Source organism: Artemia sp. Qi Xiang Cuo, chromosome 6 (assembly GCF_049724085.1).
Source record: "Artemia sp. Qi Xiang Cuo chromosome 6, ASM4972408v1, whole genome shotgun sequence".
Classification (NCBI taxonomy): domain Eukaryota; kingdom Metazoa; phylum Arthropoda; class Branchiopoda; order Anostraca; family Artemiidae; genus Artemia; species Artemia sp. Qi Xiang Cuo.
The window spans coordinates 2815403-2827695 of NC_142799.1; the positions used below are offsets into that span (position 1 = coordinate 2815403).

Consider the following 12293-nt stretch of genomic DNA (forward strand, 5'->3'; position numbering starts at 1 on the left):
TATCTCTCACTAGGAACGCTAAACATACGCACGTTAGTCAAACCAGGAAAAAGGGGACTAGTCCTAAACGAGATGAACCGTTACCGTTGGAATACTTGTTATGACTTTGTGATAGATATCGACCAGTTCTTCTTGGCCTGCTTTTAATAGTTCTGACTGAAAACTATCCGGGTCTGGGGCTATATTAATTTTTAGAGATTTTATTGCTGAGAGTGCTTCATCTCTTAGTGGAGTAGGTGTTGGGTCCTCCACGTGCGGGGTAGCATATAGTGCGTTTTGATGAAAGTTCAACGCCTCCAATAGCAGACTCCGAAAGATACAACGCAACACACCTAGTTGTTCTTGGGATATTCCACATACACCTTTTTGACAGTCTGGATACATGTAATAAGTTTTGATTTAGATTTACACCCCCTCGGCTTTCCCTGAAAAATAAAACATGATGCCCTGTTTTTTTTTCCTGAAATATTGTATCTATGCCGCTTTGATATCCTAGATGACTTTAAACCCCTTACATTTAGTTTAATAGTAGCAGCAGCAGTAGTAGTAGTAGCCGTAGTAATAGTACTAGCCCTGAGAGTTTCAAGTGAATACCCTCACTCATTTCCGAGATATTGCTGATGCTTCCTTTTGCCATCCAGCACGTACATATTGCCTTTAATAGCAACATAAACTTTCTCTGAATGTTTTTACTTTATAACCTATTCCTGTCCTAAGTTAGGCCATTTTGTCCACCTTGATGCACTTAAACTATTCTGATTTAGTTCAGTAGGAGCAGTAGTATTAGTTGAAGTAGTTGCAAAAGTGGTAGTAATATTAGAAGCCCTGAAAAGTTTAGCTCGATACCCTAATACGTTGCTGGGCTATTACTGAAACACCCCTTCGATAACCCGTATGTACATAGTATTTTTTAATTTGGTTCGTTATCCCCCCTAAAGGTGCTCTGAAAACTTCAGCTTAATACTCTAAACCGTTCCTGAAACATTGTTGATACTCCCTTATGACAACCTGCATTCTCATAGTGTGTTTTGATTAAACGCAGCACTAACCGTTCTCCGAGAGTTTTGCCTTAATACCCATAGCCCAAATAATTATGGTACAAGTAGCAGTAGCAATATTTATAGGAGCAGTGGGAGCAGTAGTGTTCACACAGTGCCGTTTGGTTTGTTCAACATCTACTCACCATGCTCTGATAGTTTCAACTTGTAATACTCAAAGCCGTTCCTGTGACATTGCTGGTATGCCCTTTTAATGACCAGCATAAACATAGTGTTTTTTGATCTTTAGTATTGGTAGTATGGACATAGTGCCTTTTTTTAGTTCAATTCCTCCCACAACATGTCCTGAAAGTTTAATCCTAATAGATATTGACGATACTTCCTTTGGACAAACTGCATACACATAGCGTATTTTGATTAGTTCAACATCCCCATAAACATTCCCAGAAAATGTCACCTTAATACCCGTAGTAGAAATAGTAAACTAGCAGTAAAATTAGTAGCAGTATCATGGTTATAGTACCTTTTGGTTAGTTCAACATACCCCCCAACATGTCCTGAAAGTTTCAACTTGATATTTTATGTTGTTCCTGAGATATTGCTGATACAACCTTCTGGTTGCATCGATGCACATAGTGGGTTTTGATTTTGTCAACTTCCCCTCAACATACCCTGAAATTTTCGTCTTAGTACCCTTAGGCTTGGTAATAGTCGTACTAGAAGAAGTAGTTGTAGTAGCAGCAATAGTTTTGCAGCGGGCACATTTTCTCTGTTAGTTAATTAATCACCTCCTCAACATTCCTTTAAAGTTACAACTTAATACCTTGAGCCGCTCCTGGGGTGCGCCCTTTTGCCAGCCTGTATGCACATAATGTGTTTTGATTTAGTTCAAAACTCCCCTCTCCATTCATTGAAAGTTTTACCGCTTTCACTTTAGCTTTAATTCGCAGAGAATGACATACAAAACCTAGAGGAATTTAAATAGGGGCAAGGTGTTCTGTTTTCAGAAAATTTAACAGACAATCGAAATGTTTTATTTTAGCTGCTGTCACATAAGATTCTATTTAAGAGAATCAGAACATTCAAATAAAAAAATAAATAACTATTAAAACTAGACCGTCTTTCAATCACCGAAAACACAACAAAACATGTTTAAAAGTTTTTGTTTGGCTGACAGAATTTTGTTGGAAAAAAGTATACAAAAGAACTACTTTTATGTCGTGACAAACAATTTTAACATTTAAAAAAACACAATTTTAACATTTGAAAATAATAACATTTGTACAATATAGGACATGACATACAGAACCCAGAGGACTTTAAATTAAATCAAGGTCTTTTATTTCACAGAAAATTTACGATATAATCAAGGCGTTTTATTTTAAAAGTCATCAGATAAAATTGTATTTAAAAGAATCAAAACATATAAATAAAAATAAATGACTTTTGAGACTACACTGTTTTTTTTTATAACTAAAATATTGTGAAACCTGTATAATATGTTTATTTGACAAACAGAATTTTGTTCTAAAATGACAGTATACAAAAGAACTACTTTTATACTGTAACCGACAGTTTATACATTTTAAAAAGGACATGTTCAATTTTTTAATTCCTCGCTGTTGCAAGGCTAAAAATACATACAAATTGCAATAGTCGGTGAAATAGAAAACATCAAAGAAGAATTTTTTTGACCTCTCCTCCCCCGAAGGTCGTATCAGGGGGGGGGGTTTACCCGGTTTGAACCCCCCCTTCCCCGAAATTTTTGACCGAGTCGAACATTAGTAAAACCTAGGTAAAAACCAGTAAAATTAGTCGAAAACTGAGTCAAAAACTAGTAACCCCCCCCCCCCAAAAAAAAAATCCTGGATCCGCCATTGCCTCCCCCTCCCTGGAAAAATTTCTAAAACATCATTGTCTTCTGTGTTTAGAATTCCTGTAATAGCAATGAAAATCTCGCTCAGTGTTGACCTTACTTGGATACGTTTCCTGTTACCTTTCCCATAAGTTTCTAAGCTTTCAAGAACAATTCAAGGTCTTCAGAGACAAAATAAAATGAAGTCTCTATAAGTTTCAGTGTTCTAAAGAAACTGAGGCTTATTGTCAATAATATTTGTTCTCCATTTACAGAGAAACGCCAAAGGCATGGATTTACTCAACGTTGTGTTTGATCATTTGGATTTAATTGAAAGACATTATTTTGGCCTTCGTTTCTGTGAGGAAGGAGCCTTTGAAGGAACATTGGACAATTCTGTGAGTTGATTTAGTTTAGACTTACCCTTTATATTTCCATATGCAGCATTGAAAAAAAGGTCGTTCTAGCGATGACCTGGAAAGATCGGAATGCAAGCTAAGTTTTTTTTATGTGAATTAATAATATGGGAATGACACACAAAATTGACGCGGAGTTCTGCAGAAAACATATCCGAGTATTTGTAATTTTTTCGTATAAGGGAACACGTATCATAGGCAGCGCAATCGCGCTGCCTAAGTAAAGAACGATGTTGACACAATGTATTATTTATCATTCTTCTCATTTAGACCAGGGAACTTTGTATTGAAGGAATTTTAGTAAATTTTGAAAAGGGCTCATTCGAATGGAAATTAGAGTGGTTAGTGCCCTTTTTAATAGTCGATAGTGATTGGAGGGCAACTAGCCCCCCCCCCCATGCGCCCATCTTTACCCAAAACACATCCAATCAAAATTTTGAGATAGCCATTTTGTTCAGCGTAGTTGATTTCCAAATAGAAAATATATATTTGAGGAGGATACTCCCCCACAACCCTCAGGGCAAGGGTTTTAAGTTATGCCCTGGGGGCATATAAGAACGATGTTGGCACAATGTATTATTTATTAATTTTTTTGCTTGTGTGCTGGGCATTTCGTATCGAAGAAGTTGTCGTAGAAACTTGGAAAAGGGTTCATTCAATTGGAAATTGGAGTGGCTTGTGCCCTTTTTAATAGTCGAAAGTGATTGGAAGGCGACTAACACCCCTTCCACGCCCACCATCGGAGGATTTTCATCGGAGTAGTCCATATGCTCTTTTAGAACTTGTAAGTATTTTATAGAGACTTTTAGTTACAAAATTCTTGAATTCATGCGAAAGAAATATCTATCCATATTCTCGCTGTTCAGTGAACAATTTAAAAAATAACGTGTATTATTTTCAACATTTTTGTATGGAGGTGGGCGTGGAGGACTTCTCTGATTATGATGCAAGCGGCGCAGTTTGAATGGTCAGATATTTTAATTATATTTTTTTTTAATTAAATTTGGATGTAAAGAGAAATTTGGAGTTGTCGTAGAAACTTCGAAAAGGGCTCATTCGATTGGAAATTACAGTGGTTAGTGCCCTTTTTAATAGTCGATAGTGATTGGAGGGCAACTAGCCCCCCCCCCCATGCGCCCATCATTCCCCCAAACACATCCAATCAAAATTTTGAGATAGCCATTTTGTTCAGCGTAGTTGATTTCCAAATAGAAAATATAGTTTTGAGGAGGACACTCCCCCACAACCCTCAGGGCAAGGGTTTTAAGTTATGCCCTGGGGGCATATAAGAACGATGTTGGCACAATGTATTATTTATTATTTTTTTTGCTTGTGTGCTGGGCATTTCGTATCGAAGAAGTTGTCGTAGAAACTTGGAAAAGGGTTCATTCAATTGGAAATTGGAGGGGCTTGTGACCTTTTTAATAGTCGAAAGTGATTGGATGGCGAATAACACCCCTTCCACACCCACCATTTCCCAAAACACATCCAATCAAAATTTTGAGATAGCCATTTTGTTCACCGTAGTTGATTTCCAGATAGAAATTATGTTTTTGAGGAGGATACTCCCCCACAGCCCTCAGCGCAAGTGTTGTAAGTTATGCCCTAGAGGCATATAAGGTTTTTATAGAAGGCGTTGTCGTAGAAACTTCAAAAAAGGCTCATTCGATTGGAAATTCAAAGGGCTAGTGCCCTTTTTAATAGTCGAAATTGAATGGAGGGCAACCAGCTCCCCTCTCACACGCACCATTTCCCAGAATACACCCAACCAAAATTTTGATATAGCCAATTTGGTCAACGAAGTGTAGAGTTCTGGAAAATACTTCATTGAGGATGACAATCACCCCGCAGCCCACAGGCGAAGGGTTATAAGTTATGCTCTGTTGGTATATAAGGTTTTTATAGCAAGCATTGTCATAGAAACTTCAAAAAAGGCTCATCCGATTGGAAATTGAAATGGCTAGTGCCCTTTTTTATAGTCGAAAGGGATTGGAAGGCAACTAACACCCCTTCCACGCCCTCCTTTTCACCAAAAATGTCCGCTCAATATTTTTAGATAGAAATTTTGTTCCACGCAGTTTAAAGATCAAGAAATTACACCTTTGAGCAGGACACTCTCCCCACTGTACTCAGGGTAAGGTCTATAAGTTATACCCTGGGGGCGTATAAGGTTTTTATTGAAATCTCTGTCGTAGAAACTTGAAAAAGGGCTCATTCGATTGGAAATTCAAAGAGCTAGTACTCTTTTTAATGGTCGAAAGTGATTGTGATGACCCATATTGATGACCGAAAACGAACAGAAATTACAATAAATAACCGAGTCAAAGTCAAAACGAGCAGAAATTAACATAAGTTGGGCTCAAAACCCCTATGCCTTCCCAAGGCCAGAACTTAATTTGCACTTTACTGAAAAAAATACAAATGAATGTGCATTGTCAGTTTAATATACATATACTGATATTTAGTAATCAAAATGTTAATATTATTTGATTTATCAAAGTTATAAAAGTAAGAACATTTATATTTTTTCAATAAAGTGGAAATTATGTTCTGGTCTTGGGAAGGCATAGGGGCTTTTGAGCCCAACTTATGTTAATTTCTGCTCGTTTTGAGTTTGAATCGGTTACTTATTGTAATTTCTGTTCGTTTTGGATTATATTTATTTATCGATGCTGATTAGTGGTAGTTTCACGCTTGGTAGATTATTTGATTTTTGCTCATTTTTTGTTTAATGAAGTTCTTTACTTTTCTTTGAAAAACTTATTTTGTGGAAAAAGTTTTTTTTAATTAATCATAAGTAAAGATTGCTCTGACAAATGAATATTGACGAACTGATTTTGTCGTTAAGGTAAAAGTAATGTTGGAATGTAAAAAAATGACTGATTCTCCAGTTCACAGTTTTCGACCAATATAAAATTGATAGATATCTTTAAATGCTTCAAATGGTTGATTGAGAATTATTAAAAGAAGCAGGTTCTGCATAAAGATTTTGGGGAATACTAGTTGTATTTCTCCATCCATCAGAAAAACCCCAATGGATTTTCCTAATTCACTCCCTTTAAGCCTTATAAAAAAGCCTGATATTATGCTATAAATGTCTCTTATATTGGCTCAAAAATGGATAAGAAATTTGATGTATCAAGCACCTCCTACCAGTGAGTTGTAACCAACTAATAGGTTTTACTGTTTTGTCCGCTCGCGATCATGACACAATATTCCATCTACAACAAGAAGTTGAAATGCAAGTCTTGTAAAGGCTCCTATAAATCCTTTGGTATTAAGATATGGCCTATTCAGAATACAACGTCAGAGCGTCTGGTTCAAAAATCTGAAGGATTTTGAAAATCTGTAAGAGTTTTGCTAACATAACTCGAAGAAAATCCCTTTCTCCTTGCTCTTCATTAAGCGACAAATAATGGATGGAATTCGATCTTGCAGCACAGATTGGTCTGCAATGGCAAAGCCAATTAGAAGAGGGTTACTTGGGAGAGGTACTTCAGACCTTTCTATTAAAAACCCCATTGCTTCTACGAGAACTAAAGTCAAGTTTGAATATTTGGGAAAAAGGGAGTTCAAGGGGGAAAAAATAGTAACTATAGGTTTAACTATCATTTCAAATAGTCAACTATCGTTTATGATAGCAAAAGGAAATCGCTTGTCACAAAGATTTTTGCTTTAAGAAATTGTTTGTTTTTTCCTAGTTGCTAGATTAGCATTTAGATTTATTTATGTATTTTTTTTTTACTGAAATGCAAGTCTTGTGGAGGTTCCTATAAATCCTTTGGTATCAAGGATTTTGCAGATTTTGCAAGTTTTTACTATATATTTCAAATCATAGTTCTTCTGAGTGACTTAGGTAAGGGTACGTTAGACCCTTATTCCAAAGTTAAGAGATACCAATAAGAGTCTGACAGGTGGGCGTATGCACGGACATGCACGGTATCCCCTCATAATCATCTTTTCAGACTTTATCATTGATTATGTATTACGTCCTTTGGTTTTTCCTTTTTTTTATGACTTTAAATAACCATTAATTCAATTGACGTAGCTTATCTAATTAATTCCATTAACGGCAAAAAAAAACTTCAAAGAAGTTGTTAAAATTTCACTGGTCAACCAGGTGATGCATCATACAAAACAATGCCAATGGTTTGGGTAGTTGTTGCCAGAAGAAGAGTTATAAGGAATGGGGGTCAACTATTCATAACTTTTCCCTGACTGTATCAACTGAATCATATGGACAAGTTTAACTAAATTGTCTGTAAACTCATTTTTTCAAACATGGCAAATGGCCCTTTTTTGGTTGTGACAGTCGAAATTTTGTTGTATAGTACCTTCAAGGGGTCGCTCTCTCTCAAAAAGCACGTACACCGGGTGGCGCGTCCCAAGCTTGGTCGAATTGTGCCAAGCGTGTGAGAACTCTGCGGTGCATGTGGTGTTTTGAGATGTACACCAGATGTCAGGAAGTCAGCCCCCCCCTCGGGTTTCTCCTAAATCCTTCATGGTTTGTGGGAATCATTTAATTTTTAAACCGATAATCATTTCAATCAACACGAAAAGCTTAAGAATAAACATTTTAGTTTTGGATTGAATCCATGTTGCCATAGCACTTTAATTTGGCAAAGGTTTATTCCTACTCCTCGTAAAAGTCGGAACTTGGCAAATAAAGTTTGCAAACATCCAGATCCCTTGAAAATTTGAAACTATTTTCAAATGGTTGAAGATAATAAAACTAGGCATTTATATGCTATGTGCTAACAATTTTCTTTCATATCTGTGAAAATATATGGTGTGCGCTCTTGAACCACTTGGTTTAGCATTTAGGAAAATTGGACCCAGAACATTATATAATAAAGACATTTGTAATTAACTTTAAATAAGAAATTATATTTTTCGAACATAATAGTTACTCCCACCCCTCCGGTACACCCTTTGCTAAAACATAGTGTTTATAAGGGGTAATAGTTACTTTAAGAGAAGGAAAAGAGAGTACTAAATATGAAAATCATTGAAAAAAAATATAATTATAAATCATAAACTTATGATGTATTTACAATTATATAAAAAATTTTCAACTATGGAAAAAGCCTCTTTACTTTTTTCTTAATAAATAAATAGCCAAAAAGAGCATGTTTCAACACGCTCTTCGATTCAAGGGATTCAAACGAGTTACCCCTCCTCCCGATACACCCTTAGATAAAACTCTTTTTTCCGATAATTAAACATGCAAAGCAAACTCTAATATCATCATAGAATACCCATGGAATCCTTTCCTTGGATGTGGCCCTGGCGATTAGTTCATGGGAAATAATGGGAGAACTGAAAAAATCAGGCGATAGCTAAAAAAAATTAAAAACACCGGATATTAAGTAATAAAAACATAAGTTTTTTCAACTAGATAGTAAAAAGCATCACTAAAACTTAAAACGAGCAGAAATTATTCCGTATGTGAGGGGAACTGCCGCTTCCTCAGCCCTCGCTCTTTACGCTAAAGTCACAACGTTCTTCAACAATAATTCTCATTTAAATTCAACCATCCTTGTGTTTGAGCAGTCTTTCTTAGAGAATTGTGAGAAAAAATAGCGTAAAGAGCGAGGGTTGAGGAATTAACAGGACCCTTCACATGCGGAGTAATTTCTGTTCGTTTTAAGTTTTAATGTTGTTCCTTACTTTCAGTTGTAAAAATTTTTTTTTAGTTTAATTTCTGACCATTTTGCAAATCGTACCAGGAAATCCCTTTCCCTCCCCCCGTATAAAATTTTGCCTGAAAAATTTCCTCCCCAGAGAAATTTATCCCCGTGGAAAATCACTTCCTTGCAGAAAATTCCTCCCCTAAAAATGTCTGTATATTTATCAATAACAAATACTATTTGTGAACAATTGGCAAACAGCGTAACTTATAACCCTTTCCCCACGGACTCTGAGGGTCATGTAATCCCAAAAGGCACAGTTGTTGGATCTTTCAACTGTACTGAATCAAATTGCTATCTCAAAATTTTTATCGGATGTCTTGCGAAAAAGGGACGTGGGAGGGGGGTCAATTGTCCTTCGATCTCTGTGGTCACTTAAAAAGGGCATTAGGACTAATGACTTCCGTTCAAATTAGCCCTCTCCCAATTATCTAGGACCTTTGGTTCGATAAGACCACTCCTGGGGAAAAAAAACAAAAAAAAACTGCATCTGTGATATTTCTTTTGGCAAAAAATACAAAATCTCAAATTTTGTAGATAGGAGCTTGTGTGTAAATAGGAGTGGGGCATGACAGTATTTTGGTGGGTCATGGGTAGGATGTGCCCCCTTCGGCTGACTATACTTTAGAGCCTTAATTTTGAAAAAAAAAATTCATAGGAATGACGTCAAATTCAGATGGAATTAAAGAACAAAAAAGATACATGATAGTATTGCAATGAAGTTTTACGTTGCATAAAATGTGTTAAATTCTGACAATTTTTTTCATAGAATATAAAATATACCTAGAAGACGGCCCCAAAAAAGACACGCAAGTTAACGGCCTTTTAAGTTTCTTCTGGTGAATACACGCAAAATTTTGAATAACGAAATTTAAATATAACAAGGGAGCATTAGTATGTTAGAAGTGACTAGGGGAGGGGGTGTCTCAAATTCGGTTAGGAACCGCTGGTTTAGGGGGGTTAAAGTGTTTTATTTTAATATCCTTGGTACTCTAAGTGGGAACGGCTTTTTAAAATTTTTTAATAATGTTTGGTTCATAGTTACCCTTTTTTGTCTGATGAAAACAAAGCACAGTAAAAATTAGGAGAATACCAAAGTGGCAGCATTCAAAGTTGCTGCAACTTTGAAGGTAGCAACTTTCATGGATATAATCACTAACCTGAAAAAATCTATATATTTTGCTAAAATGTTCTGGCCTGTGAACTCCGGGTTGCTTATACTTCATTAGAAACGCAGGTGGGAACTTTTACAGAGGATAGAAACCGTAACAACAGTCTTAGAAAAGCTGTGGAATTGATTTGAATTGTACAGGTTCTGGAATATTTAGCGTTTATAAAAGGTTCTTTTTTCTTGACGCAAATAGAACACAATTAAAGTTCTCTAAGCTTGACTTCAAATTTTTGTTATCACGCACTTATTGGGCATTATCTATGTATTTTCATACCAGCTTGCATTTCTTTTTTTTCTTTTTTTTTTGTATCTGCTGACGAAGAAAGACTGCTAATGTGGTAATTTCAAAAATGGAAAAAATTAGTCTGCCAGGCTAGGCTTTGATAACTGTCAAATAGTGGCATAACCGGGAGCAGTGGAGGAAAGGTTGTGCAGACATACCCCAACGCTAATAAAAATCATATGGAACTACGAATTATTTATTTTTATTGACCCTTTCCGCTAGTTGCAAATGTCGGACGGAAAGCTAAGCCACCTTCGGTAGACAGCTTGCGGATAGCGCTCTTTATTATGTATGTTATTTATTAAGGTTTAAACATGAAATGGAATTGTAAGAAATAAAAAGATAATCAGAATTTGTTTATTTAACATGACCACTTTTCCGTTTATAATTGAAATGAAATGAAAATGGATTTACTGTTTGAATTTTTATATATAGTTTTTATTTTACTGAAAATTAAATTTTCCCTGTTATTATGTATTTTTATCTTTATTGAATCAAGTTCTTTTATGGCTGAAAAAAAATCAATCACAAACCAGATTTTGAAAAATCCCAGAAGAGGACTCATTGAGTCCACTAATTTGTAACACAAAAAATTAGTCAACTTAATATTATCGTTAATATATAACTGTTCGAAAATAACAAATTTAAATGTCATATTATGAACAAGATCCCGCCTTTTCATCTGTTTTATTCTTCTTGTTTTTTCAATGTCGAGCCTTGGAAGCGGAGAGTTTTGCCGTTAATTTTTTTGTATTATGGCTTTGACGATTTCTCTCATGCCTGTGACCAAATAACTACGATAACTTTATAAATAACCATCACCAAATCACCTAATAAATGTATTAGCTCCGGTTAAACTTAGAGGTGACGGTGATGGCAAAGAGGAAGAGATGAACAAAGGCAGATGAGACAGATGAAAAGATTGAAAAAAGGAATAGCTCGTTCCTATATTTTGCCTTAAAATTTTTTCTTGGCTAAACATAAACAAATTTAATTTTTTTTGTGTTTTAGAAATGGTTGGATCCCAGGAAGAATGTGAAAAAACAGCTTCGTGGTAAGTTGTCTTTGTTTTTATGTGCTCTAACTCTTCATAGTCTGTAAATGCAAACTTTGTTTTTTTACCCCCCCCCCCCAACACGCCCAAGAAGAATCCTCTGATCCCCCTCTTCCTAAGAGCCAGATGTGTGTCTGCAGGATTACAAACTAGGTATAGAAACATTTTTTGGTTGCTTATAACCCTGTATTGAAATAAAAAAAAAGTCGGATTTTCCTCTACTTCTACAATTACTACTACTAACAACTCACTGTAACACTAAGCCGCCTGAGGACAACTCAGCTACGCACGATCCTCCTCCATCCCAATCTATTCAAAGCGTCCCTCTTTACACCCTCACAAAAAGTTCTATTCTCCCTTAAATCTTTTTTTAGAATTCAATCTAACATTGTTCATCATCTTCTACGCTATTGTGAAAGCCAGCCTCTCGGGTATTGCTCTCTATTAATTTGTATGTCATTAGGGCCATTTCGGAGGGCCCTCTTGGAGTAAACGTCTTGGAAAAAAAGTGTTTCGAGAACCACTCTCTCAACTTGTGTGCACCTGCTTTGTAGGATTCTGTTGGAATAAATACTTATCTATTTAAATTCAATCAGACGTAGTAGATTATTTTTAATACTGTGGCAAAAGTGCGCGTCTTGAGGTGAATTCCATGGATTTTAATCGAAGTCAAAGGAGCCGACGTCTCGACATTTTAATGTGGTCCCAGTTTGGTATTTAATTGTTTGTATTGCTTATACATAGAATTTGTTTACTTTCGTCTAAACTTCACTGTCTTAAAAAAAATAATTCTTCGTTATCTTACCTTTTATTATTTGTTTTGAGC

The 12293-nt window shown here is 35.8% G+C and overlaps 1 protein-coding gene across 1 annotated transcript in view; it reads left to right on the plus strand.

Annotated features, from left to right (window-relative positions):
• The window catches only part of Ptpmeg (protein tyrosine phosphatase Meg), a 299589-nt gene that overhangs the window by 48880 nt on the left and 238416 nt on the right, over positions 1–12293 (plus strand). The window contains exons 3-4 of the mRNA XM_089090461.1: positions 3129–3251; positions 11425–11467. Coding sequence (XP_088946587.1) covers positions 3129–3251; positions 11425–11467 — 166 coding nt within the window. The remainder of the gene's footprint in view (positions 1–3128; positions 3252–11424; positions 11468–12293) is intronic.